Raw genomic sequence first — 27,745 nt, forward strand, 5'->3', positions numbered from 1 at the left:
TGTTGGACATTCATGACTGACAGTCTATACAGTTAACCCTTTGGCAACAAGTCCCCCGAATGGGGAGTGATGGGGTACTATTAAACATGCCACAAAAAATAAAAACAAGCCTAGATTCAATAGTTCAATATCAAGATCCATACATACAAGTACAAACATGTTCATAACCATTTTCTGACGTTTTTTCAGTTCACAATGTTGTTGGAGTCTTGTGAGTAACATTGGTCATCATGGTATTAAATGTTTTTGGAGTCTTTTCCAGTTTCAAAATGAATCATTGCATAGAACATTTGAAATGATGATTGCTTCCAACCACTCCTGTGTGTGTGTGTGTGTGTGTGTGTGTGTGTGTGTGTGTGTGTGTGTGTGTGTGTGTGTGTGTGTGTGTGTGTGTGTGTGTGTGTGTGTGTGTGTGTGTGTGTGTGTGTGTGTGTGTGTACATGTGTTTGATTGTTTGTATGTCTCTGTGTGTGTGAGTGCGGGTTAGCGTAAACGTCAAGATTTAGGTGTGTATGTGTGGTTATGCAACTCTCTCAGACACATTTACGGATGTTTAACAACATGTTTCAGATATTCCCAACCACGAATTTAAACAACATTAACACCATTGTGCTGTATAACATTTTCTGCATGCTATTGCTTTTAAAAACCAACCAGCAAATGATTCAAACACAAGATAATAAATAAGAAAACAATAGACCATTAAAATATAAATAGATTTACAAAAGAAAAACATGAAACAAAAAACAAAAGTTACATAAATATAAATTCATAAATACACAGATGAATAATTTACATTATCAGTGTTCTAGCTAGATGTATATACTTACAGTAGTATACATTTGTGCAAAAATAAATTAAGAAAGGTATGATATGGACGTTTCAAAACATATGAGGTATACAAGTAAAAAATATGTACCGAATAAGGCTCTTCTTTCCCGAAGAAATATCAGGCAAAAATGATAAGAAACTAAACAAGATGAAAATAAATCAACAAATAGATCATATAAAGAAAATAAACAACAACAAAGTCCCAAAGTGCTCTGGGATTGGAACTGGGATTGACAAGTGATGGCTTTGCGATGGCTAAAATACAGCCGTGGCCACGCTTCAATGCGTTCCGTTTGGTTCTCTCTCCTGTGTGGCACTCACACTCTATCGGTGGGCACACTGGTAGCTCCTCCTCCTCTCGTTATCCTACTCGTCTAGTAATGTCTGGTGGCCCCTCTTCAGGACGTGGTGGTGAAAACCTATTAATAAGATATGGATTTATTTTCTATTATCATTGTGCGTGCATTCCCATGTCCACATGTACATGTTGCATTCTGTAGACATCATATCATCACAACAGGAGGAAAAATAAAAACACACTCAAAGAAAGAGTCATCGTTCCCTATAGTGGAATGTAGAGATCATAGAAACCAAGCATTCAAGGGGTTAATAACAGGGGCATTGTTAGTTTGTTTGTTTGTCTGTCGCCGTAGTAACGTCTTGCCACCTCCAGTGTAGTAGTTAAGAGTGTCATAGTTAGCGAAGAAGTCTCTTTGGTACTAGTAAAACCTATGAGCTGTGTACCTCTATCTACCTACTCCATTGCGTTATGATGGTGATGCTGTAACAAGGCCCGTTGAGCACAAAAGCATGGAGTCATGAATGATTCTGGTCAGATGTGGACTCCTCAGACAGACTCTGCATCCCAAATGGCCCCCTATTTCCTATATAGTGCACTACTTTTGACCAGAGCTCAATGGACCCTGGTCAAAAGTAGTGCACAAATAGGGAATAGGGTGTCATTTGGGACTCATCCAGAGTAGATTCTGGTCAGATGTGGATTCCTCAGACAGAGTGACTTCCCCTCAATGCCCTGTAGAGGGCACTATGAAGCTTCCCTCTACTACAATCGCTCCCATCTGGCCTGGTTTTCCAACAGGAGAACCTCAGCGAGTGATACAAGAGATTCAGATGAAAAAACAGCATAATCCGTTGTTGTCCCCTTGAGCTGAGAGATGCTGAAGCCAAGGCTAAGGTGTGTGACAGCTCCCTGTTCTGTTCCTGGATCAGGTGTTATCTCTCAGTAAGCAGACAACCGACAGGGAGCTGAGGATTGTAGCTGTCCCGTTCACTCTCCTACGGGAGCTGTGAGGCAGGCTCTCCCTGGCATTCTGTTGGTGCATCTGAAAACACAAGGTCAAAGGTCAGTGTCCCTCACCTGGAGATCATTTCTACTGAGAACTAAGGTTCCAAAATTCTGGTAACTTTCCCAAAATTCCCAGATTGTCCAGAAATCCCGGTTGGAAGATTCCCAGATGTTCTGTTTATACCCTCCTGATTACAAGAATCTTCCAACTGAGATTTCTGGAAAACCAGGGATTATGGGGAAACGTACCTAAATGTTGCAACCCTACGAGGACAATACGCACTGAATCTATACGGTATGTGTTGCATTAGGATCCAATATGTCACAGGCATTTGAATCATATGACAAACACAGGCAAAATATAGGACATACAATTTACAGTACACAGAGATGTGTTCATTATTGTCCCATAGAGTTACCGCAACATTATTTTGTTGACATTTTATTTGATCTCTGAGAAATTAAGCTAAATAATTGTTTACTCACTTTATAGGTACGTACTGTATTCTGGACATAGCTCATCCTATATAACTACTGCTGTACATAAAGTACCTTTTCCTACTCCTATATTGTCTATACTGCCTATACAGTGGGGGGAAAAAGTATATATATAGTCAGCCACCAATTGTGCAAGTTCTCCCACTTAAAAAGATGAGAGAGGCCTGTAATTTTCATCATAGGTACACGTCAACTATGACAGACAAAATGAGAATATTTTTTCCAGAAAATCACATTGTAGGATTTTTTATGAATTTATTTGCAAATTATGGTGGAAAATAAGTATTTGGTCACCTACAAACAAGCAAGATTTCTGGCTCTCACAGACCTGTAACAACTTCTTTAAGAGGCTCCTCTGTCCTCCACTCGTTACCTGTATTAATGGCACCTGTTTGAACTTGTTATCAGTATAAAAGACACCTGTCCACAACCTCAAACAGTCACACTCCAAACTCCACTATGGCTGGAGCTAGAAACATAAGCGTTTCGCTGCACCTGCTTTAACATCTGCTGATCTGTGTGTGCGACAAATAAACTGTGATTTGATTTGAAAGATTTCAGGACTTGATTTCACCTCAAGGGGGCAGAGGAGAGCTGTAGTACTGTAATACTGTACCGCTGGAGGGATAACTGTGTGCACACGCCTGCCGTACACGCAGACACACATACACACACAATTCCCTTTGTCGTTCCTCACACATGGTTCAGCTCAGTGTCCTTTCGAGAGAGAAAGAGAAAGAGCACGAGAGAGAGAGAGAGAGAGAGAGATCAAGTGGGCGATCAAGAGAAAGAGAGAAAGAAACAGGGACAGAGAGAGAGAGAGAGAGAGAGAGAGAAAGAGAGAACCACTGTGTTTTTTTCATGGAATTCCCTTAAATCCCTGAGCCAGAGCTCATGCAGCATGGAGGGTCATCCAGTGGCCAACATTCTAGTGCCACAGGAACCAGTCCCACGCCATAATACCAGGGAACAATTATGTGTAAACTCAACATAATAATACTTTTTTTTTTTTTAAGCTCTGAGCTCTAAAATAGGGCAAAAAAGACAAGCTCTGCAATATGACTGATTAGAAAGGTTAGTCTTAATTTACTGAGTTTTGCACGTGACCTTCTCCTCATAGACGGCGGCGCACAATTGGCCCAGCGTCGTCCGGGTTTGGCCGGTGTAGGCCGTCATTGTAAATAAGAATTTGTTCTTAACTGACTTGCCTAGTTAAATGTTAAATAAAAATAAATTTAAATAGACCAGTTACACTATACTTCTAACGTACAGTACGCCTGTGGCTGTACAGTAGTCGGCCACACCCACCACGAGTTGACACCTCACTAAAACAGACCACACCCCCTATCTACGACCTCATAACTGGCCCAAGACAGCCACGCTGAGTGCTTCCAGTTTCACTACCCCCATACGTGTCACTGGGCCAGTTTGTTTCGCATTGCTTGGTGCCCCGGGTGGGTGGAGATTTCACTTAATGACCAATGGAATGGTCTAAAATGTGCAAACTCCGACCACCAGGGGCACCATGCCATGCAAAACAAACTCGCCCACTATGTCCCAAGCCCCTCCCTCCCAGGACGGTTGCAGCCAATCAGAGCCCTGCTGGGATTGTCAGTAATCCCCAGGGCTGAGTAGGCTTGCCTGCTGCTCAAAGAGGCACTGAGCTGGGTTTATCTCTAGATCGCTGCACTGGATCACTGGATCACTGGATCCCTCATCCCCGCCCCACACACAGAGAGGCACCCGGCGTCACAGCCTGTGATATCATACCAAGAGTCAACCCAGATGCAATAATAACTAGTTCTAGTAGAGATAGCAGTGGCCAGAAAGAGAAAGCAGGACCCAATTAGTCATCATGTGTTTTGAATAGGGGCCCAATAGAAATGCATTGAAATGTATTTTGTTTGCAAATCAATTCTATTGTGTTGTTATCTGTGTTAGTCCATGTAATGAGGGATTTTTTATAGGATAGGGAATCATCATTCTGTGGGCCTCAGTTTGTGTGTGTGCATGTCTGTGTGTCTGTGCGTGTGTGTGTGTGTGTGTGTGTGTGTATGTGAGCGTGCGTACATGTTTGCATGTGTGCATGTGTGTGTATGGAAGGACAGTAAAGCCATGGTTAGTCTGCTCATCCATTGACTAATTATAGTGCTCTGTGTAGAAAAGTGAATGGGTAAACCTCCTGGACCTATCCTGGGCTCTAACCTCTGACCTTTCCAGCAGAGGGAGAACATGGACACAGTCATTCTGTTTACCTGACTTGACACAGCAGAGAACCAATTAACTGAAAATGCACTATAAACTGAGCACACAGAGACACACACACACACACACAGAGACATACACACAAACACACACGCACAGAGACACACACACACACGCTGGATTAATATACGTCTGATCTTCACTTACAGCCAGCAGAGGCAACAGCAGAAGTCTCTCTCTTGAATCGTCTGCTCATGCTTGGGACCCCCGCTTTGACTTGATATCCATCCACTTCGTCCTCTCTTCAATCCTCTGCTCATGTCTGGAGATCCCAGCCAGTGCTGACAAAGCATCCACCCATTCTAATTCTGCTCATGTTGTGTGCTCATGTCTGGGGAATTCAGTGCTGATCAGGCATCCTTTGATTCCAGCCCTGATTGGTGGTAACGTGGGGTGAGAGAAAATAGAAAGTGGGAAAAAGAGAGAGCGAGAGAGGGAAAGACAAAGAGAGAGAGAGAGAGAGAGAGAGAGAGAGAGAGAGAGAGAGAGAGAGAGAGAGAGAGAGAGAGAGAGAGAGAGAGAGAGAGAGAGAGAGAGAGAGAGAGAGAGAGAGAGAGAGAGAGAGAGAGAGAGAGAGAGAGAGAGAGAGAGAGAGAGAGAGAGAGAGAGAGAGAGAGAGGGGGAAAGACAAAGAGAGAGAGAGAGAGAGAGAGAGAGAGAGAGAGAGAGAGAGAGAGAGAGAGAGAGAGAGAGAGAGAGAGAGAGAAATGAGAGAAAAAAGAGAGAGAAATGCACCCAGCTGGTCAGACAGAATATACAATTACAGTACTTAATGAGTCATCAGTTCACTCATGCTTCTACATTATGCATTATGCAGACATGGATCTATGTTAATCTATGCAAATATCAAGCTGACACAACACTTTATCCATCACAGTGTGGGACTGCTGCCACTGCTTGAAGATACTCCCTGCGTCCCAAATGGCACCCTATTCCCTACCTAGTGCACTTTTAACCAGATATCTATGGGCCCTGAGCAGACGTGGTGCACTATATAGGGAATAGGGTGCCACTGGGGATGCAAATCTGTATCCCGTACAGCATTAAACCTAACCTTAAACATTGATGATAGTATTACTACTTTGATGGGTGAATATTTAACTCCTAAAAAGATTAAAGCTATTTCCATATATGTCAATATTTAATAAACACTCATATACATCATGAAAATAAGCAGAGGTCAAGGGGGGAGCATACTGTGTTTCCATGCACACAAACAGACACGCACACATGCACGCAAGGACACACAGACATGCATGCACACACACACAAACTGGGGCCCACAGAATAATGATTCGCTATCCTATAAAAAATCCCTCATTACACCATTTTTCTCCTAAGACAAGGCCCAGAGCCCCAATGTGTTAAGAAATGTATTCATCTCGTAAGGGAAGGGAGAGGTAATGAGATACTCACTGATGCGCTCAGGTACCCTCCTCCTCCCTCCTCCTCCGTTTCCTTGTGATAGTGAAATGTATAAAATGCTGTGAACAGTTTCATAGGTTTTTCCAGTACCGAGCCTCCAATCCCCCTCCATCTCAACTCCTCATACCCTGTAAGACAAACACAAGCTGTCCCTCACCCCTGGGACTTCCACAACACACAAGCAAAGTGCAAGTGTCAACTAAGTAAACCTTACATCTAAGAAAATCACAAACAAATCAATTGCATTTACCCTCCTCTCTTCCGTTCACCAAAATGAAGTGAACTTCTTGCCGAGGCCAGAAATAGCTGTGTAAAAGTGATAGAGAATAGATGGGGAAGGAGGGGAATAAAAAGAAAGAAAGAAAGAATAATGTTTAGGACAGTAAGTTAGTACAATACTACATTTTCACAGAATATTCTGTAGTAGGTGTGTACAGTACATCTTATAAAGGATCCATGTTTGCATTATGTTCAATCGCTAAGAAAGAACATCAACGACTAAGGACACACACACAGTGGTGTAAAGTACTTAAGTAAAAATACTTTAAAGTACTACTTAAGTCGTTTTTGGGGGTATCTGTACTTTACTTTTTATATTTTTGACAACATTTACTTTTAATCCACTACATTCCTAAAGAAAATAATGTACTTTTTACTCCATACATTTTCCCTGACACCGAAAAGTACCCGTTACATTTTGTATGCTTAGCAGGACAGGAAAAGGCTCCAATTCACACACTTATCAAGAGAGCATCCCTGGTCATCTCTACTGCCTCTGATCTGGCGGACTCACTAAACACAAATGCTTCATTTGTAAATTAAGTCTGAGTGTTGGTGTGCGCCCTTGGCTATCCGTAAATAAAATAAATAAGAAAATGGTGCCGTCTTGTTTGCTTAATATAAGGAATTTGAAATAATTTATACTTTTACCTTTGATACTTAAGTATATTTAAAACCAAATACTTTTAGACTTTTACTCAAGTAGTATTTTACTGGGTGACTTTCACTTTTACTTGTGTCATTTTCTGTTAAGGTATCTTTACTTTTTCTCAAGCATGACAATTGCGTACTTTTTCCACCAATGCACACACACACACCATACAGGAATTGTTCAACTGTAATTCCTTCCACATCAGACTCTTGTCGCGTCCCAAATTACATCCTATTCCCTCTATAGTGCACTACTTTTGACCAGGGCCCATAGGACTCTTTTGAGATGCACCCAGCGTATCTGTGCCATGCTCCAGTATTCAGGTACTCGGGGCCTTACCATCACCCAGTTTCCCTGCCTGTTCGGCAGCCCCTCCCGCCCCTCCCAGGATATTGGTGAGAACGTTTCCCCCGTCCGCTGGGAGCTGGCCTGCCGCTGCACTGCCGATCCCACCAGGCCTGCTACCTATCCCTCCAGGAGGGGCTGCTTTAGAGCCTGCAGAGGAACAACAACAATACTGTCAGAGGGTATGTCGGGGGCATGTCATTCTGTGTTTGGGTAGTATGTCATTCTGTGTTTGTGTAGTATGTCCTTCTGTGTTTGGGTAGTATGTCATTCTGTGTTTGGGTTGCATGTCATTCTGTGTTTGGGTAGTATGTCATTCTGGGTGTGGGTAGTTGCCATTCTGTGTTTGGGTAGTATGTTATTCTGTGTTTGGGTACTATGTTATTCTGTGTTTGAGTTTGCAAATAGAGTACTGTATTCATGCAGTGTGACTATAGGGGAGATGTCAGTCTCACCAATGCCTATGAGGGGGGGTGTGGCTGTCTTGGGAGGCTGTGCTGCTGCTGCCCCCCCAATCGCTGCTGCAGGTTTGGCCCCCGCAATGGCTGCTGCAGGTGTAGCAGGGGTCGCCTGTCACAAAACAGAAAGAGAGGGAAACAACATCTTTACTGTCTAGCTGTTCACCAAGAGGTGTAAAGTAAGATCACAAAAAAAAATCACAATTATTACAAGGATAATACATTTTCACTACCAACCCCATCTAAGGTGTACTTACGGCTGTGGTTGGTGGCTGGCCTGCGGTGGGTCCTGCTGGCTGCCGGCCTTGTGCCGGAGTCTGGCCAGGCTTAGCCTGCTGCTGTGCCGTCCCTGGTCCTGTCCCTGGTCCTGTCCCTGCTCCTGTCCCTGCTCCTGTCCCTGCTCCTGTCCCTGCTCCTGTCCCTGGTCCTGTCCCTGGTCCTGTCCCTGGTCCTGTCCCTGCTCCTGTCCCTGGTCCTGCCATGGGTCCTGCCATGGGTCCTGGCCCCGCGTTGCCTGAATTGGCCTGAGGCCCCCCAGCAGTGGTCTGAGGAAGCTGGCTCTGCTGCAGGGGCTGCTGCTGCTGCTGGGTGCGTTGCTGCTGCTGCTGGCCAGGCTGCTGGGCCGGCTGTCCCCCGTCTGGGCCCTGGGACCCAGGCTGCCTGCCTGACTGGGGCTGCCCACTGGAACGCTGCCCCTGCTGCTGGGGCCCGCCTGGACCGCCCTGGGGTTGCTGCCCCTGGCCCTGCTTGGCCCCTGCAGAGGGCACCCCCTCCTGTCTCCTGGAGGACGAGCCCGGCGGCCTCTGACCCCTGCCCCCGGTGCCCTCGCGGTGGTGTCCGGAGGCCGGGTCACGGGAGGAGTAGTCCCCAGAGTCCCGGTCCCGGTAGCCCTCCCGGGAGGAACGGGGGTCCGAGCCTCCCCTCTTCTGGGTGGAGGAGGATCCACGGCCCTCAGAGCGGGCGGATGGGTCTTTGGGGTGTGTTCTGGAGGAGCGGCTGGACAACCGGGGCTCCTCGCCGGAGTGGCGGGAAGAGGAGTGCCTCCCCGAGCTGCCGCCACTACTGCCATGATGACCACGGTGGTCACGGGATGATGAGGTGGACGAGGGGTGGCGAGGTTGGTTGTTGTACTCGTCCTGAGGCCACAGGTCCTGCTCCTCGGGGGGCTCGTCGTAGTCGTGGTAGGTGTGCTTCACATTGGCACTGGTCTGTTGTCTACCAGTGGAGATGTGGCCTGCGCTCCCGTGGTGTCTGGAGCGGTTGGCGCGAGCCTCCCTCGGCTTCTCAAACCAGTCGGTCTCCTCCTGACCCAGATGATAGGCTTTTTGGACAACAAAGATTATCATCAGTCAGTTTCCTTTTGTGATGTGTAGAGAGGAGAAGAGAGGAGACAAGCAGACTGAACTGAAGCCATGCAGACGACAGACAAAAAGATGGGCCCAAAGTCTCAGAAACATGCAAAGTCTTTCAGAGTCAAACAAAAAACAGCAAAAACGTGTCAAATCACAAAACAAAAAAAAGAAAAATGTTTTCAGCATGCAAAAAGAGAAAAAGAGAAACTTAACATAGGCATATGCGGTTTATGCATTGGGCACAACATGCACGTCTTTTCAACAGTCACAAAACAGAAGGAACCGTCATGCTGCTCTGAAGACTACACTTGGCATGCAGACTCTTTCCAGAAGACAAAGAGACAGAGGAGGTCAGGCAGTTAGTGGCATTCAGCACCAGTTACCTTCGCTGTCCGACACGGCTGCATGCATGTCGTCTACAAGGTATGGATCATCTGGTTTGTACACGTGGCTCCTGGGCAGGTCCTTCATGTGGTGATCCTGGACGTCCGGCAGGGAGTGGCTGGAGCCGTACTGGTTCCTCACGTCATGGGGGTCACCTGGTACCCCAGTGCCGGCTCGTCCGATTCCAACGGGCTTCCCCACGGGGCTGAGGGGGCTCTCCTCCTCTGAGTTCCGTCCACCACGGCTACCTCTCTGAGACCGCTCCATGGCATCCCTCTCGTAGGACTTGCTCCTGTAGCCTGAGGTGTCCCTGGAGGAGATCTTGTCCATGCCGTAGCCTGTAGACCGGGATCTCCCCGAGCCGTACATCCGGTCCTCCTCTTCCAGTGCTTCCCGGCTTCCAGGCTGGCCGCCATAGTACTTCTGCTGGTCGTAGCCGCTCTTCTTCACTCCGGACCGGGATACCACGGTGCAGCTGCCGCCGGTGGAGGTGGTCATGGTGTAAGAGGCCAGGTCAGACTCCACATCCCGCGCCTCCTCGATGGGGGAGAACTTTGAGATCTTCTGCTCCATGCCTTGCTTCCTGTGCTTGCTGCGCTTACCGGAGGAGACCACGGCAGGGGCCAGATTCTTGGATGGGTGTTTCTGGGTCCCTGGGCCCCCTGGACGTGTTGTGCTGGGGTGTTTATTATAGTCGTCATAGTAATAAGAAGATCCCCCAGTAGTGCTGGTCCTGGGGTCCACAGCGCCCTGCTGGTGGTAGCCCGTGGTGCCTGCAGGCATGTATGGGTCCACAGGCTCATTGCCGTAACCAGTCTGGCGCACGGGGCCATTCTCACCGTAGCGTCCTCCTATTGGATGGACAAGAGCATCAACAGCAGGGCCCGTGTTCTCTTTGGTCAGCTCGCTGATGTCGTCAATCATGACGTAGTTCCTGGGGATGTTCTGCTCCAGGTTGGAGGTGTAGAGGCCGTCTGCAGCATAGGCTGATGTGGGGCTGTCCACGCCGTGGGTCAGCACAGGCTCCGGGGGGCGATACTGCCCGTAGGCGTTGGGCATGGTGTTAGAGGCATAGACTGAGCCAAAGCAGGTGTCTGGAGCTGATGTGGCCACCGACACGGCAGGGTTACTGATCACCTCGTAGTTGGTGGGCAGCTTCTGTTCCAGGTCGGCCAGGGAGGTCTGACGAGGCCTCTGGTGGACGGTGAGGATCTCAGCCTGGGGCTGATAGGACATCCCCTGGCCAGGGTAGGGGCTCTGGCCTGGGTAGGGGAGGTGTTGGCCCGGGATAGAGGGGTTGGGAGGCTGGAAACCCTGGTGGCTATGCTGCTGCATGCCCAAGTCTGTCTGGAAGGAAGGCTGGCCGTAGCCCCCGTGGGCTGGGTAGCCTGGCTGGGTCTGGTAACCTGGGCCTTGGGGTGGGTGGGGCTGGAAGGTGCCTGGCTGGGGCTGGCCGGCTGTTGGGTACTGAGGGGGCTGGAAACCGATCTGTTGGTAAGCAGCGGTTGGCTGCTGTGTGGGCGTGGGCTGGCTCTGTGGGTACTGATAGGCCATGTAGGAGGAGGTGGGCGGGTACTGGTAGGCCGGGCCGAGGTCGTTGGTGAACTGGCTCAGCGGCGCCGTGCTTGGCCTCGTCAGCAGACCGTTACCATCGAACGTCCCCGTGGCCGCAACCATCCTCAGGTTGTTGAGCTCTGTGTCCGACATGTAGTCGCGGGCGTCGCCCATGCAGCGCATGTAGGCCAGCTCCCTCCTCTCCCTCTCCTTCACCAGGGTCTCCTTGCGCTGATGGATGCCCAGTTCCAGGTATCGCAGCTTGGCGTCAATCTCCTTCTCCTCCTCCTCCAACTCCTGCTGCTGCTTGCGGAGCTTGGTAGACTCCTGCTCCACGGCCTTCAGTTCGCTCAGCAGGCCGGCCTTAGTGACCCCCTGGGCGGGCCTGGGCAGCACCCTCTGGGGCTGCATCCCTGGAGAGCTGCTGTACATGTGGGACATGGCTGGGGTGACGATGGGGAGAGGGCTTTCTTCTGGAGGCGGGCTGGGCAGGGTCCTCTTCACCTTTCTCATCAGAGAGTTCTGCTGCTGCTGCAGGGTGGCCATCTGGAGAGAGAGGAAGAGAAACACCATCAGGACAACAGGCACGTAACAATGAACAGAATGCATGCATTGAAATCAGACTAATTGCGCTAAAGTGCTTATGTGACGATTACAGTCCAGTCGCCCCTATTCTACTCATTGTAATTTTATATAGCTTAATTCAGAAAATGTCAATTTCATAGAATAGCTTAGCATCAATTTAAGGTAAAATGTATAATTATATGTTTCAATTAGTTTGGGTCCATAAAAAAATACTTCCATTATAAATAAATGAGCAAAAAGATTGACCAGAGCAAGATTCTTATTAAACAGAACTCTGTAAAAGATGAGTGCTACAATGGGAAGAGACCATGAAGAATGATGTCCACGTGAGAGAGAATGGGTATCCTGGGAACGATTTTCAGCATAAATAATGAATATTCTTACTTTCAGACCCTTAGACAATTCCAATCATAACATAGTCATCCACCTTTTCATGACTTATCTCAAAACCCAATGCCAACAACAACAAACTAAGAGCAATGATAAATAATTGTTCACAGAAGGGAAAAAACATTCAAACATGGCTAGATTCCTTCTTTCTACTTACAGTTTAGGAGTTGTGTAGACCCATGGTGAATTGAATAAGTATCCGTGAGAATGTCATTTTTCTAAATGTTGATGTATGGCCAGCACAAATAAAACAAGAAAATATATGCAAAAATCCTCTTAAGATTTCAATGTGTGCCTGTTCCTCTGACAGCCTTCGCACTGAGTGCAGAAGGATCGGACTATACTTTGACCAGCTGCTAACATGCCGGAAGACAGCAGGGCTGTAGCAGGATGCCTCCACATTGTGTCTCCCCTTGGCATTTCTAAGAGCTTTGCCAGATATAGCAGGGATAGCATGATGGAGAAAGAGAGGTATGGGGTGGGAGGGGGAGTGTGTGTATGTGTGTGTGTGTATGTGTGTGTGTGTGTGTGAGAGAGAGAGAGAGAGAGAGAGAGAGAGAGAGAGAGAGAGAGAGAGAGAGAGAGAGAGAGAGAGAGAGAGAGAGAGAGAGAGAGAGAGAGAGAGAGAGAGAGAGAGAGAGAGAGAGAGAGAGAGAGCGAGAGAGAGAGAGAGAGAGAGAGAGAGAGAGGGAGAGAGGGAGAGGGAGGGAGGGAAAGTTAGAAAAGGCAAAGGAGAAAAAATAAAATGATTTCAGGGAACGCTATGGAGTGAGAAACAGAGAGGATGGTATAAAGGAGTAGAGGGGAAGCTTGCCTGGTGCCTGGCATGGACAGCTGCTCTCCTGAGAACATTCTGTCATGTCCTTTGATGCCAAACCCTGTGTGATGCATCTGTGCTCTCACACAAGACTCTCTAGTCTATTCAATATCACACTATTCAGTACTGTGTTGTCTACTCTCTATGCTCTTAACTGTATATAACATAGTTATAATAATAAAAACACCTCCTGTCTGGTGCAGAGTTGTTAAATGCTTGTTCTCTTCAAAATAATAAATGTATGTATTTATTTTCATATCAGGTCATTATGATTTAGGTCATTTTTGCAAATGCGTTTTTGCAACACAAAAATACCTCTAGCTCTGGCTCAGAATGTTTATTTCTCGATTTTCTTTTTCTACATAATCTCTATATTTTAGAGAAGACAGGACACACAACAATTGCTACTAATAGTTACATCTAGGTCTAAGGAGATGAACTATGTAGCATCAGACATGAGTTTACACAGCAAACAGGGGATGTCCTACGAACATTAGGCAACGTTCCCATTAGGTCCCTTTAAGGGTTTCGGCGCGACGTTATCCCACTGACGTTCTGACAACGTTCTAGGAACATTAAAACATGACGTTAACATAGGGACCTTAAGAGCATGTTCAGTACAGGTCCCGGTTTGGTCACAGTATAACATTATAATAAGGTATTTTGATGTTCATTAGGGAACATTAGGAAAAAGTTCCTATTTGGTTCTGATTGGACGTTATCCATGGGACATTCAATGACCACAAGGGGACGTTTCATGATGGTCCCAAAGGAACGTTCTCTGGGGGACCTTTGTCTAGTTCCCTGTAAGTTCCGAGGATGTCACTGAGGACCATGTCAGGACGTTTGTAAGATGTTCTCAAGACATTTGTTTTACTAGTCATCAGGACGTCACGTGACTGTCCCAGAAGTCCCAAACCGTTATAAGTAAAGTAATTAAATGGTATGGGTGTTTTAAGGTAAGTGGGACGCTGTTCAGCTAAAAGTGGTACGCTGTTCACTGAGCCTTTTTGTAAAATGTTTTATGAGATTGGAGAACACATTGGGAAGGACGTTAGACCATTCCTCTATACAAAATCTTTCCCGATCCTTGATATCCCAAGTCCGAAGACAGAGATACCAAGGTAAAATGAGTGTTATATTGGATATTCGGTGGATATTCAGTCTTCTCTCGTCAGCTATTGAACCAAGCATGACATAACTATGAAAATGGTATATTTTGAATCAAGGGTGGATGGAGAACAATCCACTTCTATTTTTATTTTCTTATGTCGGATTTCAATCTTCAATAGTTCTTAAAAAAGCATGCCATGACTATAAAAATGATATATTCTGAATCAGGGGAGGATAGAGAAAAATCCATTTTTTATTTTATGTAATTTTTCATTTCAGCCCCCAGAAAGTCGTGGTCAATTAACCATTTCTTTGTGGATGATTTGTGATTGGTGTTATCGTCTTGCTGGAAGATCCACTTGTTGCCAAGTGTCAGCCTCCTTCAGATTTACTAGAAAAAAAGATCTCGTATTTGAAGTATATTATTGGAATTTTTTGTATATTTAAGTATACTTTAGTATACTTGTAATATATTAAAATGTACTTTTTTCACTCCCGCTCAAGTAGGCTTTCTACTTTCCTCTGGTATTTATTTAGCAAAGGTGATAACACATAATCACTCAGGGACAGACACAAGCAAAAACTCATAACATAAATATTGCAGCAGTCTAGGCTACACCTAAACATGAGAGATCTGAAATGCTGTATGGGATGAAAACGAAACTATTTTTCAGTCTGATCAACTGTAGGCTACTAATAATACCAACTGCATACAGCCTTACGTCCTGTCCATCTGTTCAGGGTAAACAAATTGGTAGGGTTATTTATTTAAAGTCCATTTGTTTGTCAGCAGAAAATGTGAATGTGATGAAATTTGGTTTATATTCAAACTTGGGCTGGCTAGGCTGCCTATAACTTTTCAATCCAAAATTGTTAACTGGAATTAATCAATCAACATAATAGTGATGACATAGACTGTGAGTAAAAAATAAATATATATGGATATCTGTTATGACGAGTTTTCTGGTATTGAGAAGTTTAGGATGCAAGAGAGTAGTTGAACACTTAGATGGAGAGTTGATTCATAGTTATTTAATAGTTACAGTACTGGATTCATATGACAAGCGGTACGGGCGTAGCCTATTGTCATCCGAATGACTTACATAGAAAAACCTATCAGTTATATAATGCTTTCAGAGCTAATTCCATCCAACAGTTGCCAACCATTATTGAGTGTCACTCATCTCCTACAATAGGATCTCCTTACATGGTATCGTGTGGCACCCTAGCCAGGCTATTCCATCACGTACTCCTTCTAAAATTAGCACAAGTGGCCCCCAATCCATCTTGGCACGCAGACCTTCTGTCACCCACCATTGACATAAACAACCCATGGCGTGTCCTTATCCTCTCTATAAGAGATCAACGACATTAACCAATACTGTATAGAAATACGTTATATCAATATATATATATTTTTTCTGTACTTTTTACCCCCTTTTTTCTCCCCAATTTCGTGATATCCAATTGATAGTTGTATCGCTGCAACTCCCGTACGGACTCGGGAGAGGCGAAGGTCGAGAGCCATGCGTCCTCCAAAACACGACCCTGCCAAGCCGCACTGCGTCTTGACACACTGCTCGCTTAACCCGGAGGTCAGCCGCACCAATGTGTCAGAGGAAACACCGTACAGCCCTGGACCGAAATCAGCGTGCATGCACCTGGCCCGCCACAAGGAGTCGCTAGAGCGCGATGGGACAAGGACATCCCGGCTGGCCAAACCCTCCCCTAACCCAGATGATGCTGGGCCAATTGTGCACCGCCTCATGGGTCTCCCGGTCGCGGCCGGCTGCGACACAGCCTGGGATCGTACCCAGGTCTGTAGCGATGCAGTGCCTTAGACCGCTGCGCCACTCGGGAGGCCTGTGAGTTAATTATTTATTAGGCCTACAATTGCATAGGCCTGCATGATGCAAACATGCATGAAGCAAGCTCAGCCCTGTGAGTTCTATTGTCGATCAGTTGTTGTCTCTGTGTCTGGGTAGAGGAACCACCCCTGTTAGTCTAGTCTAAATATAATTCATATGAACAAGTATAAGGTTGCTGCAGTTTGGCAGGGTTTTCATCCTCCCCAGGGCCAGGGGTTTTTCCCAGGAGTTTTTTAAAACCATGTGACCTGATTAGAAAAACTGGTCCCATCATAGCTTGTACAAAACCTTTTCACAACTGATTAATCACTGTCATACCCTATATAGCAGGCATCATCAACTAGATTCAGCCGCGGGCCAATTTCTTCTTGAGTGGATGGTCGGGGGGCCGTAACATAATAAAAATAAATTTTTAGACTGCAAATTGACAGAATGAAGCCCAAACAGATGTAACATTTGACTAAAACATAAGCATTTCAAACCGTGATTACATTTGGGGACATTGCACTGCGTAGGGTGCCGTCTTTCGGATGGGACGTTAAAACGGGTGTCCTGACTCTCTGTGGTCTATCAAAATCCCATGGCACTTATTGTAAGAGTAGGAGTGTTCACCCCAGTGTCCTGGCTAAATTCCCAACCTGGCCACATTCCATCATGGCCACCTAATCATCCCCCTCATTCCTAATTGGCATATACAGTTGAAGTCGGAAGTTTACATACACTTAGGTTGGAGTCATTAAAACTTGTTTTTCAACCACTCCACAAATTTCTTGTTAACAAACTATAGTTTTGGCAAGTCAGTTAGGACATCTACTTTGTGCATGACACAAGTAATTTTTCCAACAATTGTTTACAGACAGATTATTTCACTTATAATTCACTGTTTCACAATTCCAGTGGGTCAGAAGTTTACATACACTAAGTTGACTGTGCCTTTAAACAGCTTGGAAAATTCCAGAAAATGATGTCATGGCTTTAGAAGCTTCTGATAGGCTAATTGACATCATTTGAGTCAATTGGAGGTGTACCTGTGGATGTATTTCAAGGCTTACCTTCAAACTCAGTGCCTCTTTGCTTGACATCATGGGAAAATCAAAAGAAATCAGCCAAGACCTCAGAAAAAAATTGTAGACCTCCACAAGTCTGGTTCATCCTTGGGAGCAATTTCCAAACACCTGAAGGTACCACGTTCATCTGTACAAACAATAGTACGCAAGTATAAACACCATGGGACCACGCAGCCGTCATACCGCTCAGGAAGGAGACGCGTTCTGTCTCCTAGAGATGAACATACTTTATGGCGAAAAGTGCAAATCAATCCCAGAACAACAGCAAAGAACCTTGTGAAAATGCTGGAGGAAACAGGTACAAAAGTATCTATATCCACAGTAAAACGAGTCCTATATCGACATAACCTGAACGGCCGCTCAGCAAGGAAGAAACCACTGCTCCAAAACCGCCATAAAAAAGCCAGACTACAGTTTGCAACTGCACATGGGGACAAAGATCGTACTTTTTGGAGAAATGTCCTCTGGTCTGATGAAACTGTTTGGCCATAATGACCATCGTTATGTTTGGAGGAAAAAGGGGGCTGCTTGCAAGCCGAAGAACACCATCCCAACCGTGAAGCACGGGGTTGGCAGCATCATGCTGTGGGGGTGCTTTGTTACAGGAGGGACTGGTGCACTTCACAAAATAGATGGCATCATGAGGAAGGAAAATGATGTGGATATATTGAAGCAACATCTCAAGACATCAGTCAGGAAGTTAAAGCTTGGTCGCAAATGGGTCTTCCAAATGGACATTGACCCCAAGCATACTTCCAAAGTTGTGGCAAAATGGCTTAAGGACAACAAAGTCAAGGTATTGGAGTGGCCATCACAAAGCCCTGACCTCAATCCTATAGAAAATTTGTGGGCAGAACTGAAAAAGCGTGTTTGAGCAACGAGGCCTACAAACCTGACTCAGTTACACCAGCTCTGTCAGGAGGAATGGGCCAAAATTCACCCAACTTATTGTGGGAAGCTTGTGGAAGGCTACCCGAAATGTTTGAACCAAGTTTAACTATTTAAAGGCAATGCTACCAAATACTAATTGAGTGTATGTTAACTTCTGACCCACTGGGAATGTGATGAAATAAATAAAAGCTGAAATAAATCATTCTGTCTACAATTATTATGACATTTCACATTCTTAAAATAAAGTGGTGATCCTAACTGACCTAAGACAGGGAATCTTTACTAGGATTAAAGGTCAGGAATTGTGAAAAAAATGTATTTGGCTGAGGTGTATGTAAACTTCCGACTTCAACTGTATCACTCCTCACCTCTCCACCTGATAGCTGATGTGTGGTGAGCGTTCTGGCACAAAAATGGTTGCCGTATTTCACTGAGGTGGGTGCTACACATTGATGGTGGATGACGTGAGTTTCCCCTTACTATGTAAAGCGCTTTGAATACCTCAGTAGAAAAGTGCTATATAAATCCAATCAATTGTTATTAATTATTATTATTTGTATGCAGAGTTGTTAAATGCTTGTTCTCTTCAAAATAATAAATGTATGTATTTATTTTCATATCAGGTCATTATGATTTAGGTCATTTTTGCAAATGCGTTTTTGCAACACAAAAATACCTCTAGCTCTGGCTCAGAATGTTTATTTCTCGATTTTCTTTTTCTACATAATCTCTATATTTTAGAGAAGACAGGACACACAACAATTGCTACTAATAGTTACATCTAGGTCTAAGGAGATGAACTATGTAGCATCAGACATGAGTTTACACAGCAAACAGGGGATGTCCTACGAACATTAGGCAACGTTCCCATTAGGTCCCTTTAAGGGTTTCGGCGCGACGTTATCCCACTGACGTTCTGACAACGTTCTAGGAACATTAAAACATGGCGTTAACATAGGGACCTTAAGAGCATGTTCAGTACAGGTCCCGGTTTGGTCACAGTATAACGTTATAATAAGGTATTTTGATGTTCATTAGGGAACATTAGGAAAAAGTTCCTATTTGGTTCTGATTGGACGTTATCCATGGGACATTCAATGACCACAAGGGGACGTTTCATGATGGTCCCAAAGGAACGTTCTCTGGGGGACCTTTGTCTAGTTCCCTGTAAGTTCCGAGGATGTCACTGAGGACCATGTCAGGACGTTTGTAAAATGTTCTCAAGACATTTGTTTTACTAGTCATCAGGACGTCACGTGACTGTCCCAGAAGTCCCAAACCATTATAAGTAAAGTAATTAAATGGTATGGGTGTTTTAAGGTAAGTGGGACGCTGTTCAGCTAAAAGTGGTACGCTGTTCACTGAGCCTTTTTGTAAAATGTTTTATGAGATTGGAGAACACATTGGGAAGGATGTTAGACCATTCCTCTATTCAAAATCTTTCCCGATCCTTGATATCCCAAGTCCGAAGACTGAGATACCAAGGTAAAATGAGTGTTATATTGGATAAGTTGACGCCCTCTTGTTTCTCGCTTCCGCATTGTCTCCGTGCTGCTGTGCTGTTTGCTGCTACTTGGCTACCTGCCAAACTATTCACGTTTTACTTTTAATAAACGTTTAATCAATCTCTGTGTTCAACAAATTTACCAACTTTTTAGTTTTGTCCTCACTCATCTTTTTTCGTTAAACTTTTTCACCCCGGACGTTTTATCCCGAGACAGAAGAGTCATTTTCCTGTGCGTTTTTGCTGCCAACTTTACTTTATTTTTCCTTTTTTCCATCGCAACTTTTTTCCCTCATTCAACTTTTTCACTCCGGACGCTTTATCTGGACATGGTTCGTCAACATCTTCAACAGCCGAAGCTAAGTAGTAACATTAACATGATGTCTTCTAATTGCAGTCGCTGTACTCATAATATACAGGAGAACGATCGCCTTACGGCGAGAATAGCTGTGCTACAAGCCCAGCTTCAGACGCAATCGTTAGGCAAGGGTAATTGTGTAGGAAAGGAAGAAACAGCGTCTGTGCCACCAGTAAGTACAGATAGTAACGTTAGTATAAATCCCCCCGCACAGTCCCCCGCAGCCGGACAACTTTCTCATGGCTTCTGGAGGGAAATACTGTTGGAATGATCAACCGGTGTCGCTCATTCAGCCGACAGAAACTTTCAACCGGTTTTCCCCATTATGTAGCGAGTCGGAGTCTGAGTCTGAGTCTTCTCTTGTCTCTACTCCTCCCGTTACGGGGTCTGAGACGCCGAAGGCTCCCACCATTAGCTCTGACAAATTGAAAACCCTAGTCATTGGCGACTCCATTACCCGCAGTATTAGACTTAAAACGAATCACCCAGCGATCATACACTGTTTGCCAGGGGGCAGGGCTACCGACGTTAAGGCTAATCTAAAGATGGTGCTGGCTAAAGCTAAAACTGGCGAGTGTAGAGAGTATAGAGATATTGTTATCCACGTCGGCACCAACGATGTTAGGATGAAACAGTCAGAGGTCACCAAGTGCAACATAGCTTCAGCGTGTAAATTAGCTAGAAAGATGTGTCGGCATCGAGTAATTGTCTCTGGCCCCCTCCCAGTTAGGGGGAGTGACGAGCTCTACAGCAGAGTCTCAGCACTCAATCGCTGGTTGAAAACTGTTTTCTGCCCCTCCCAAAAGATAGAATTTGTAGATAATTGGCCCTCTTTCTGGGACTCACCCACAAACAGGACCAAGCCTGACCTGCTGATGAGGGACGGACTCCATCCTAGCTGGAGGGGTGCTCTCATCTTATCTACCAACATAGATAGGGCTCTAACTCCTCTAGCCCCACAGTGAAATAGGGTGCAGGCCAGGCAGCAGGCTGTTAGCCAACCTGCCAGCTTAGTGGAGTCTGCCAATAGCACAGTCAGTGTAGTCAGCTCAGCCATACCCATTGAGACTGTGTCTGTGCCTCGACCTAGGTTGGGCAAAACTAAACATGGCGGTGTTCACCTTAGCAATCTTATTAGGATAAAGACCTCCTCCATTCCTGCCATTATTGAAAGAGATCGTGATACCTCACATCTCAAAATAGGGTTACTTAATGTTAGATCCCTCACTTCAAAGGCAGTCATAGTCAATGAACTAATCACTGATCATAATCTTGATGTGATTGGCCTGACTGAAACATGGCTTAAGCCTGATGAATTTGCTGTGTTAAATGAGGCCTCACCTCCTGGTTACACTAGTGACCATATTCCCCGTGCATCCCGCAAAGGCGGAGGTGTTGCTAACATTTACGATAGCAAATTTCAATTTACAAAAAAAAAAATGGCGTTTTCGTCTTTTGAGCTTCTAGTCATGAAATCTATGCAGCCTACTCAATCACTTTTTATAGCTACTGTTTACAGGCCTCCTGGGCCATATACAGCGTTCCTCTCTGAGTTTCCTGAATTCCTATCAGACCTTGTAGTCATAGCAGATCATATTCTAATTTTTGGTGATTTTAATATTCACATGGAGAAGTCCACAGACCCACTCCAAAAGTCTTTCGGAGCCATCATCGACTCAGTGGGTTTTGTCCAACATGTCTCTGGACCTACTCACTGCCACAGTCATACTCTGGACCTAGTTTTGTCCCATGGAATAAATGTTGTAGATCTTAATGTTTTTCCACAAAATCCTGGACTATCGGACCACCATTTTATTACGTTTGCAATCGCAACAAATAATCTGCTCAGACCCCAACCAAGGAGCATCAAAAGTCGTGCTATAAATTCTCAGACAACACAAAAATTCCTTGATGCCCTTCCAGACTCCTTCTGCCTACCCAAGGACGTCAGAGGACAAAAATCAGTTAACCACTTAACTGAGGAACTCAATTTAACCTTGCGCAATACCCTAGATGCAGTTGCACCCCTAAAAACGAAAAACATTTGTCATAAGAAACTAGCTCCCTGGTATACAGAAAATACCCGAGCTTTGAAGCAAGCTTCCAGGAAATTGGAACGGAAATGGCGCCACACCAAACTGGAAGTCTTCCGACTAGCTTGGAAAGACAGTACCGTGCAGTACCGAAGAGCCCTCACTGCTGCTCGATCATCCTACTTTTCCAACTTAATCGAGGAAAATAAGAACAATCCAAAATTTATTTTTGATACTGTTGCAAAGCTAACTAAAAAGCAGCATTCCCCAAGAGAGGATGGCTTTCACTTCAGCAGTAATAAATTCATGAACTTCTTTGAGGAAAAGATCATGACCATTAGAAAGCAAATTACGGACTCCTCTTTGAATCTGCGTATTCCTCCAGGGCTTAGCTGTCCTGGATCTGCACAGCTCTGCGAGGGCCTGGGATCGGGAGAGACACTTAAGTGTTTTAGTACTATATCTCTTGACACAATGATGAAAATAATCATGGCCTCTAAACCTTCAAGCTGCATACTGGATCCTATTCCTACTAAACTGCTGAAGGAGCTGCTTCCTGTGCTTGGCCCTCCTATGTTGAACATAATAAACAGCTCTCTATCCACCGGATGTGTACCAAACTCACTAAAAGTGGCAGTGATAAAGCCTCTCTTGAAAAAGCCAAACCTTGACCCGGAAAATATAAAAAACTATCGGCCTATATCGAATCTTCCATTCCTCTCAAAAATTTTAGAAAAAGCTGTTGCGCAGCAACTCACTGCCTTTCTGAAGACAAACAATGTATACGAAATGCTTCAGTCTGGTTTTAGACCCCATCATAGCACTGAGACTGCACTTGTGAAGGTGGTAAATGACCTTTTAATGGCGTCAGACCGAGGCTCTGCATCTGTCCTCGTGCTACTAGACCTTAGTGCTGCCTTTGACACTATCGATCACCACATTCTTTTGGAGAGACTGGAAACCCAAATTGGTCTACACGGACAAGTTCTGGCCTGGTTTAGATCTTACCTGTCGGAAAGATATCAGTTTGTCTCTGTGAATGGTCTGTCCTCCGACAAATCAACTGTACATTTCGGTGTTCCTCAAGGTTCCGTTTTAGGACCACTATTGTTTTCACTATATATTTTACCTCTTGGGGATGTTATTCGAAAACATAATGTTAACTTTCACTGCTATGCGGATGACACACAGCTGTACATTTCAATGAAACATGGTGAAGCCCCAAAATTGCCCTCGCTAGAAGCCTGTGTTTCAGACATAAGGAAGTGGATGGCTGAAAACTTTCTACTTTTAAACTCGGACAAAACAGAGATGCTTGTTCTAGGTCCCAAGAAACAAAGAGATCTTCTGTTAAATCTGACAATTCATCTTGATGGTTGTAAAGTCGTCTCAAATAAAACTGTGAAGGACCTCGGCGTTACTCTTGACCCTGATCTCTCTTTTGACGAACATATCAAGACTGTTTCAAGGACAGCTTTTTTCCATCTACGTAACATTGCAAAAATCAGAAATGTTCTGTCCAAAAATGATGCAGAAAAATTTATCCATGCATTTGTTACTTCTAGGTTAGACTACTGCAATGCTCTACTTTCCGGCTACCCGGATAAAGCACTAAATAAACTTCAGTTAGTGCTAAATACGGCTGCTAGAATCCTGACTAGAACCAAGAAATTTGATCATATTACTCCAGTGCTAGCTTCCCTACACTGGCTTCCTGTTAAGGCAAGGGCTGATTTCAAGGTTTTACTGTTAACCTATAAAGCGTTACATGGGCTTGCTCCTACCTATCTTTCCGAGTTGGTCCTGCCGTACATACCAATACGTACGCTACGGTCACAAGACGCAGGCCTCCTAATTGTCCCTAGAATTTCTAAGCAAACAGCGGGAGGCAGGGCTTTCTCCTATAGATCTCCATTTTTATGGAACAGTTTGCCTACCCATGTGAGAGACGCAGACTCGGTCTCAACCTTTAAGTCTTTACTGAAGACTTATCTCTTCAGTAGGTCATATGATTGAGTGTAGTCTGGCCCAGGAGTGTGAAGGTGAACGGAAAGGCTCTGGAGCAACGAACAGCCCTTGCTGTCTCTGCCAGGCCGGTTCCCCTCTCTCCACTGGGGTTCTCTGCCTCTAACCCTGTTACAGGGGCTGAGTCACTGGCTTGCTGGTGCTCTTTCATGCCGTCCCTAGGAGGGGTGCGTCACTTGAGTGGGTTGAGTTACTGACGTGATCTTCCTGTCTGGGTTGGCGCCCCCCCTTGGTTTGTGCTGTGGTGGAGACCTCTGTGGGCTATACTCGGCCTTGTCTCAGGATTGTAAGTTGGTGGTTGAGGATATCCCTCTGGTGGTGCGGGGGCTGTGCTTTGGCAGAGTGGGTGGGGTTATATCCTTCCTGTTTGGCCCTGTCCGGGGTTTCTTCGGATGGGGCCACAGTGTCTCCGGACCGCTCCTGTCTCAGCCTCCAGTATTTATGCTGCAGTAGTTTATGTGTCGGGGGGCTGGGGTTAGTTGGTTATACCTGGAGTACTTCTCCTGTCTTATCCAGTGTCCTGTGTGAATTTAAGTATGCTCTCTCTAATTCTCTCGTTCTCTCTTTCTCTCTGAGAACCTGAGCCCTAGGACCATACGTCAGGACTACCGGGCATGCTGACACCTTGCTGTCCCCAGTCCGCCTGGCCTTGCTGCTATTCCAGTTTCAACTGTTCTGCCTGCGGTTACGAAACCCCTACCTGTCCCAGACCTGCTGTTTTCAACTCTTAATGATCGGCTATGAAAAGCCAACTGAGAGACCTGAGCCCTAGGACCATACGTCGGGACTACCGGCCGTGGTGACTCCTTGCTGTCCCCAGTCCGCCTGGCCTTGCTGCTATTCCAGTTTCAACTGTTCTGCCTGCGGTTATGGAACCCCTACCTGTCCCAGACCTGCTGTTTTCAACTCTTAATGATCGGCTATGAAAAGCCAACTGAGATTTATTCCTGATTATTATTTGACCATGCTTGTCACTTATGAACATTTTTGAACATCTTGGCATGGTTCTGTTATAATCTCCACCCGGCACAGCCAGAAGAGGACTGGCCACCCCTCATAGAAAGGTTTTGGCCTTTCTAGGGAGTTTTTCCTAGCCACCGTGCTTCTACACCTGCATTACTAGCTGTTTGGGGTTTTAGGCTGGGTTTCTGTAAAGCACTTCGAGATATTAGCTGATGTAAGAAGGGCTATATAAAATAAAATTGATTGATTGATTGATATTCGGTGGATATTCAGTCTTCTCTCATCAGCTATTGAACCAAGCATGACATAACTATGAAAATTGTATATTTTGAATCAAGGGTGGATGGAGAACAATCCACTTCTATTTTTATTTTCTTATGTCGGATTTCAATCTTCAATAGCTCTTAAAAAAGCATGCCATGACTATAAAAAATGATATATTCTGAATCAGAGGAGGATAGAGAAAAATCCACTTTATATTTTATGTAATTTTTCATTTCAGCCCCCAAAAAGTCGTGGTCAATTAACCATTTCTTTGTGGATGATTTGTGATTGGTGTTATCGTCTTGCTGGAAGATCCACTTGTTGCCAAGTGTCAGCCTCCTTCAGATACAGTGGGGAAACAATGTATTTAGTCAGCCACCAATTGTGCAAGTTCTCCCACTTAAAAAGATGAGAGAGGCCTGTAATTTTCATCATAGGTACACGTCAACTATGACAGACAAAATGAGAAGAAAAAAATCCTGAAAATCACATTGTAGGATTTTTTATGAATTTATTTGCAAATTATGGTGGAAAATAAGTATTTGGTCAATAACAAAAATGTCTCAATACTTTGTTATATACCTTTTGTTGATAATGACACAGGTCAAACGTTTTCTGTAAGTCTTCACAAGGTTTTCACACACTGTTGCTGGTATTTTGGCCCATTCCTCCATGCAGATCTCCTCTAGAGCAGTGATGTTTTGGGGCTGTTGCTGGGCAACACGGACTTTCAACTCCCTCCAAAGATTTTCTATGGGGTTGAGATCTGGAGACTGGCTAGGCCACTCCAGGACCTTGAAATGCTTCTTACGAAGCCACTCCTTCGTTGCCCGGGCGGTGTGTTTGGGATCATTGTCATGCTGAAAGACCCAGCCACGTTTCATCTCCAATGCCCTTGCTGATGGAAGGAGGTTTTCACTCAAAATCTCACGAAACATGGCCCCATTCATTCTTTCCTTTACACGGATCAGTCATCCTGGTCCCTTTGCAGAAAAACAGCCCCAAAGCATGATGTTTCCACCCCCATGCTTCACAGTAGGTATGGTGTTCTTTGGATGCAACTCAGCATTCTTTGTCCTCCAAACACGACGAGTTGAGTTTTTACCAAAAAGTTATATTTTGGTTTCATCTGACCATATGACATTCTCTCAATCCTCTTCTGGATCATCCAAATGCACTCTAGCAAACTTCAGACAGGCCTGGACATGTACAGGCTTAAGCAGAGGGACACGTCTGGCACTAGGACACCAGAAACAAAATTGTAGACCTGCACCAGGCTGGGAAGACTGAATCTGCAATAGGTAAGCAGCTTGGTTTGAAGAAATCAACTGTGGGAGCAATTATTAGGAAATGGAAGACATACAAGACCACTGATAATCTCCCTCGATCTGGGGCTCCATGCAAGATCTCACCCCGTGGGGTCAAAATGATCACAAGAACGGTGAGCAAAAATCCCAGAACCACACGGGGGGACCTAGTGAATGACTTGCAGAGAGCTGGGACCAAAGTAACAAAGCCTACCATCAGTAACACACTACGTCGCCAGGGACTCAAATCCTGCAGTGCCAGACATGTCCTCCTGCTTAAGCCAGTACATGTCCAGGCCCGTCTGAAGATTGCTAGAGTGCATTTGGATGATCCAGAAGAGGATTGGGAGAATGTCATATGGTCAGATGAAACCAAAATATAACTTTTTGGTAAAAACTCAACTCGTCGTGTTTGGAGGACAAAGAATGCTGAGTTGCATCCAAAGAACACCATACCTACTGTGAAGCATGGGGGTGGAAACATCATGCTTTGGGGCTGTTTTTCTGCAAAGGGACCAGGATGACTGATCCGTGTAAAGGAAAGAATGAATGGGGCCATGTTTCGTGAGATTTTGAGTGAAAACCTCCTTCCATCAGCAAGGGCATTGGAGATGAAACGTGGCTGGGTCTTTCAGCATGACAATGATCCCAAACACACCGCCCGGGCAACGAAGGAGTGGCTTCGTAAGAAGCATTTCAAGGTCCTGGAGTGGCCTAGCCAGTCTCCAGATCTCAACCCCATAGAAAATCTTTGGAGGGAGTTGAAAGTCCGTGTTGCCCAGCAACAGCCCCAAAACATCACTGCTCTAGAGGAGATCTGCATGGAGGAATGGGCCAAAATACCAGCAACAGTGTGTGAAAACCTTGTGAAGACTTACAGAAAACGTTTGACCTGTGTCATTGCCAACAAAGGGTATATAACAAAGTATTGAGTAACTTTTGTTATTGACCAAATACTTATTTTCCACCATAATTTGCCAAATAAATTCATAAAAAATCCTACAATGTGATTTTCTGGATTTTTTTTCTCATTTTGTCTGTCATAGTTGACGTGTACCTATGATGAAAATTACAGGCCTCTCTCATCTTTTTAAGTGGGAGAACTTGCACAATTGGTGGCTGACTAAATACTTTTTTTCCCCACTGTACTAGAAAAAATTATATTACTGGAATTTTTTGTATATTTAAGTATACTTTAGTATACTTGTAAT

The 27,745-nt window shown here is 45.1% G+C and overlaps 1 protein-coding gene across 2 annotated transcripts in view; it reads right to left on the minus strand.

Moving 5' to 3' along the window:
* Positions 1 to 404: 404 nt before the first annotated feature.
* The window catches only part of bsnb (bassoon (presynaptic cytomatrix protein) b), a 147,207-nt gene continuing 119,866 nt past the window's right edge, over positions 405 to 27,745 (minus strand). The window contains exons 6-13 of one of the 2 annotated variants that reach the window (XM_041887189.2): positions 9,795 to 11,895; positions 8,317 to 9,380; positions 8,057 to 8,171; positions 7,596 to 7,751; positions 6,576 to 6,631; positions 6,317 to 6,453; positions 5,048 to 5,273; positions 405 to 2,174 (exon numbers count right to left, since the gene is read on the minus strand). In XM_041887189.2, the coding sequence (XP_041743123.2) occupies positions 6,591 to 6,631; positions 7,596 to 7,751; positions 8,057 to 8,171; positions 8,317 to 9,380; positions 9,795 to 11,895 (3,477 nt within the window). In that variant the 3' untranslated portion in view covers positions 405 to 2,174; positions 5,048 to 5,273; positions 6,317 to 6,453; positions 6,576 to 6,590. Of the gene's footprint in view, positions 2,175 to 5,047; positions 5,274 to 6,316; positions 6,491 to 6,575; positions 6,632 to 7,595; positions 7,752 to 8,056; positions 8,172 to 8,316; positions 9,381 to 9,794; positions 11,896 to 27,745 lie in introns of both variants that reach the window. The other variant, XM_045222991.1, reaches the window with a different exon arrangement.

The sequence above is a fragment of the Coregonus clupeaformis genome, chromosome 10, assembly GCF_020615455.1.
Source record: "Coregonus clupeaformis isolate EN_2021a chromosome 10, ASM2061545v1, whole genome shotgun sequence".
NCBI lineage: Eukaryota > Metazoa > Chordata > Actinopteri > Salmoniformes > Salmonidae > Coregonus > Coregonus clupeaformis.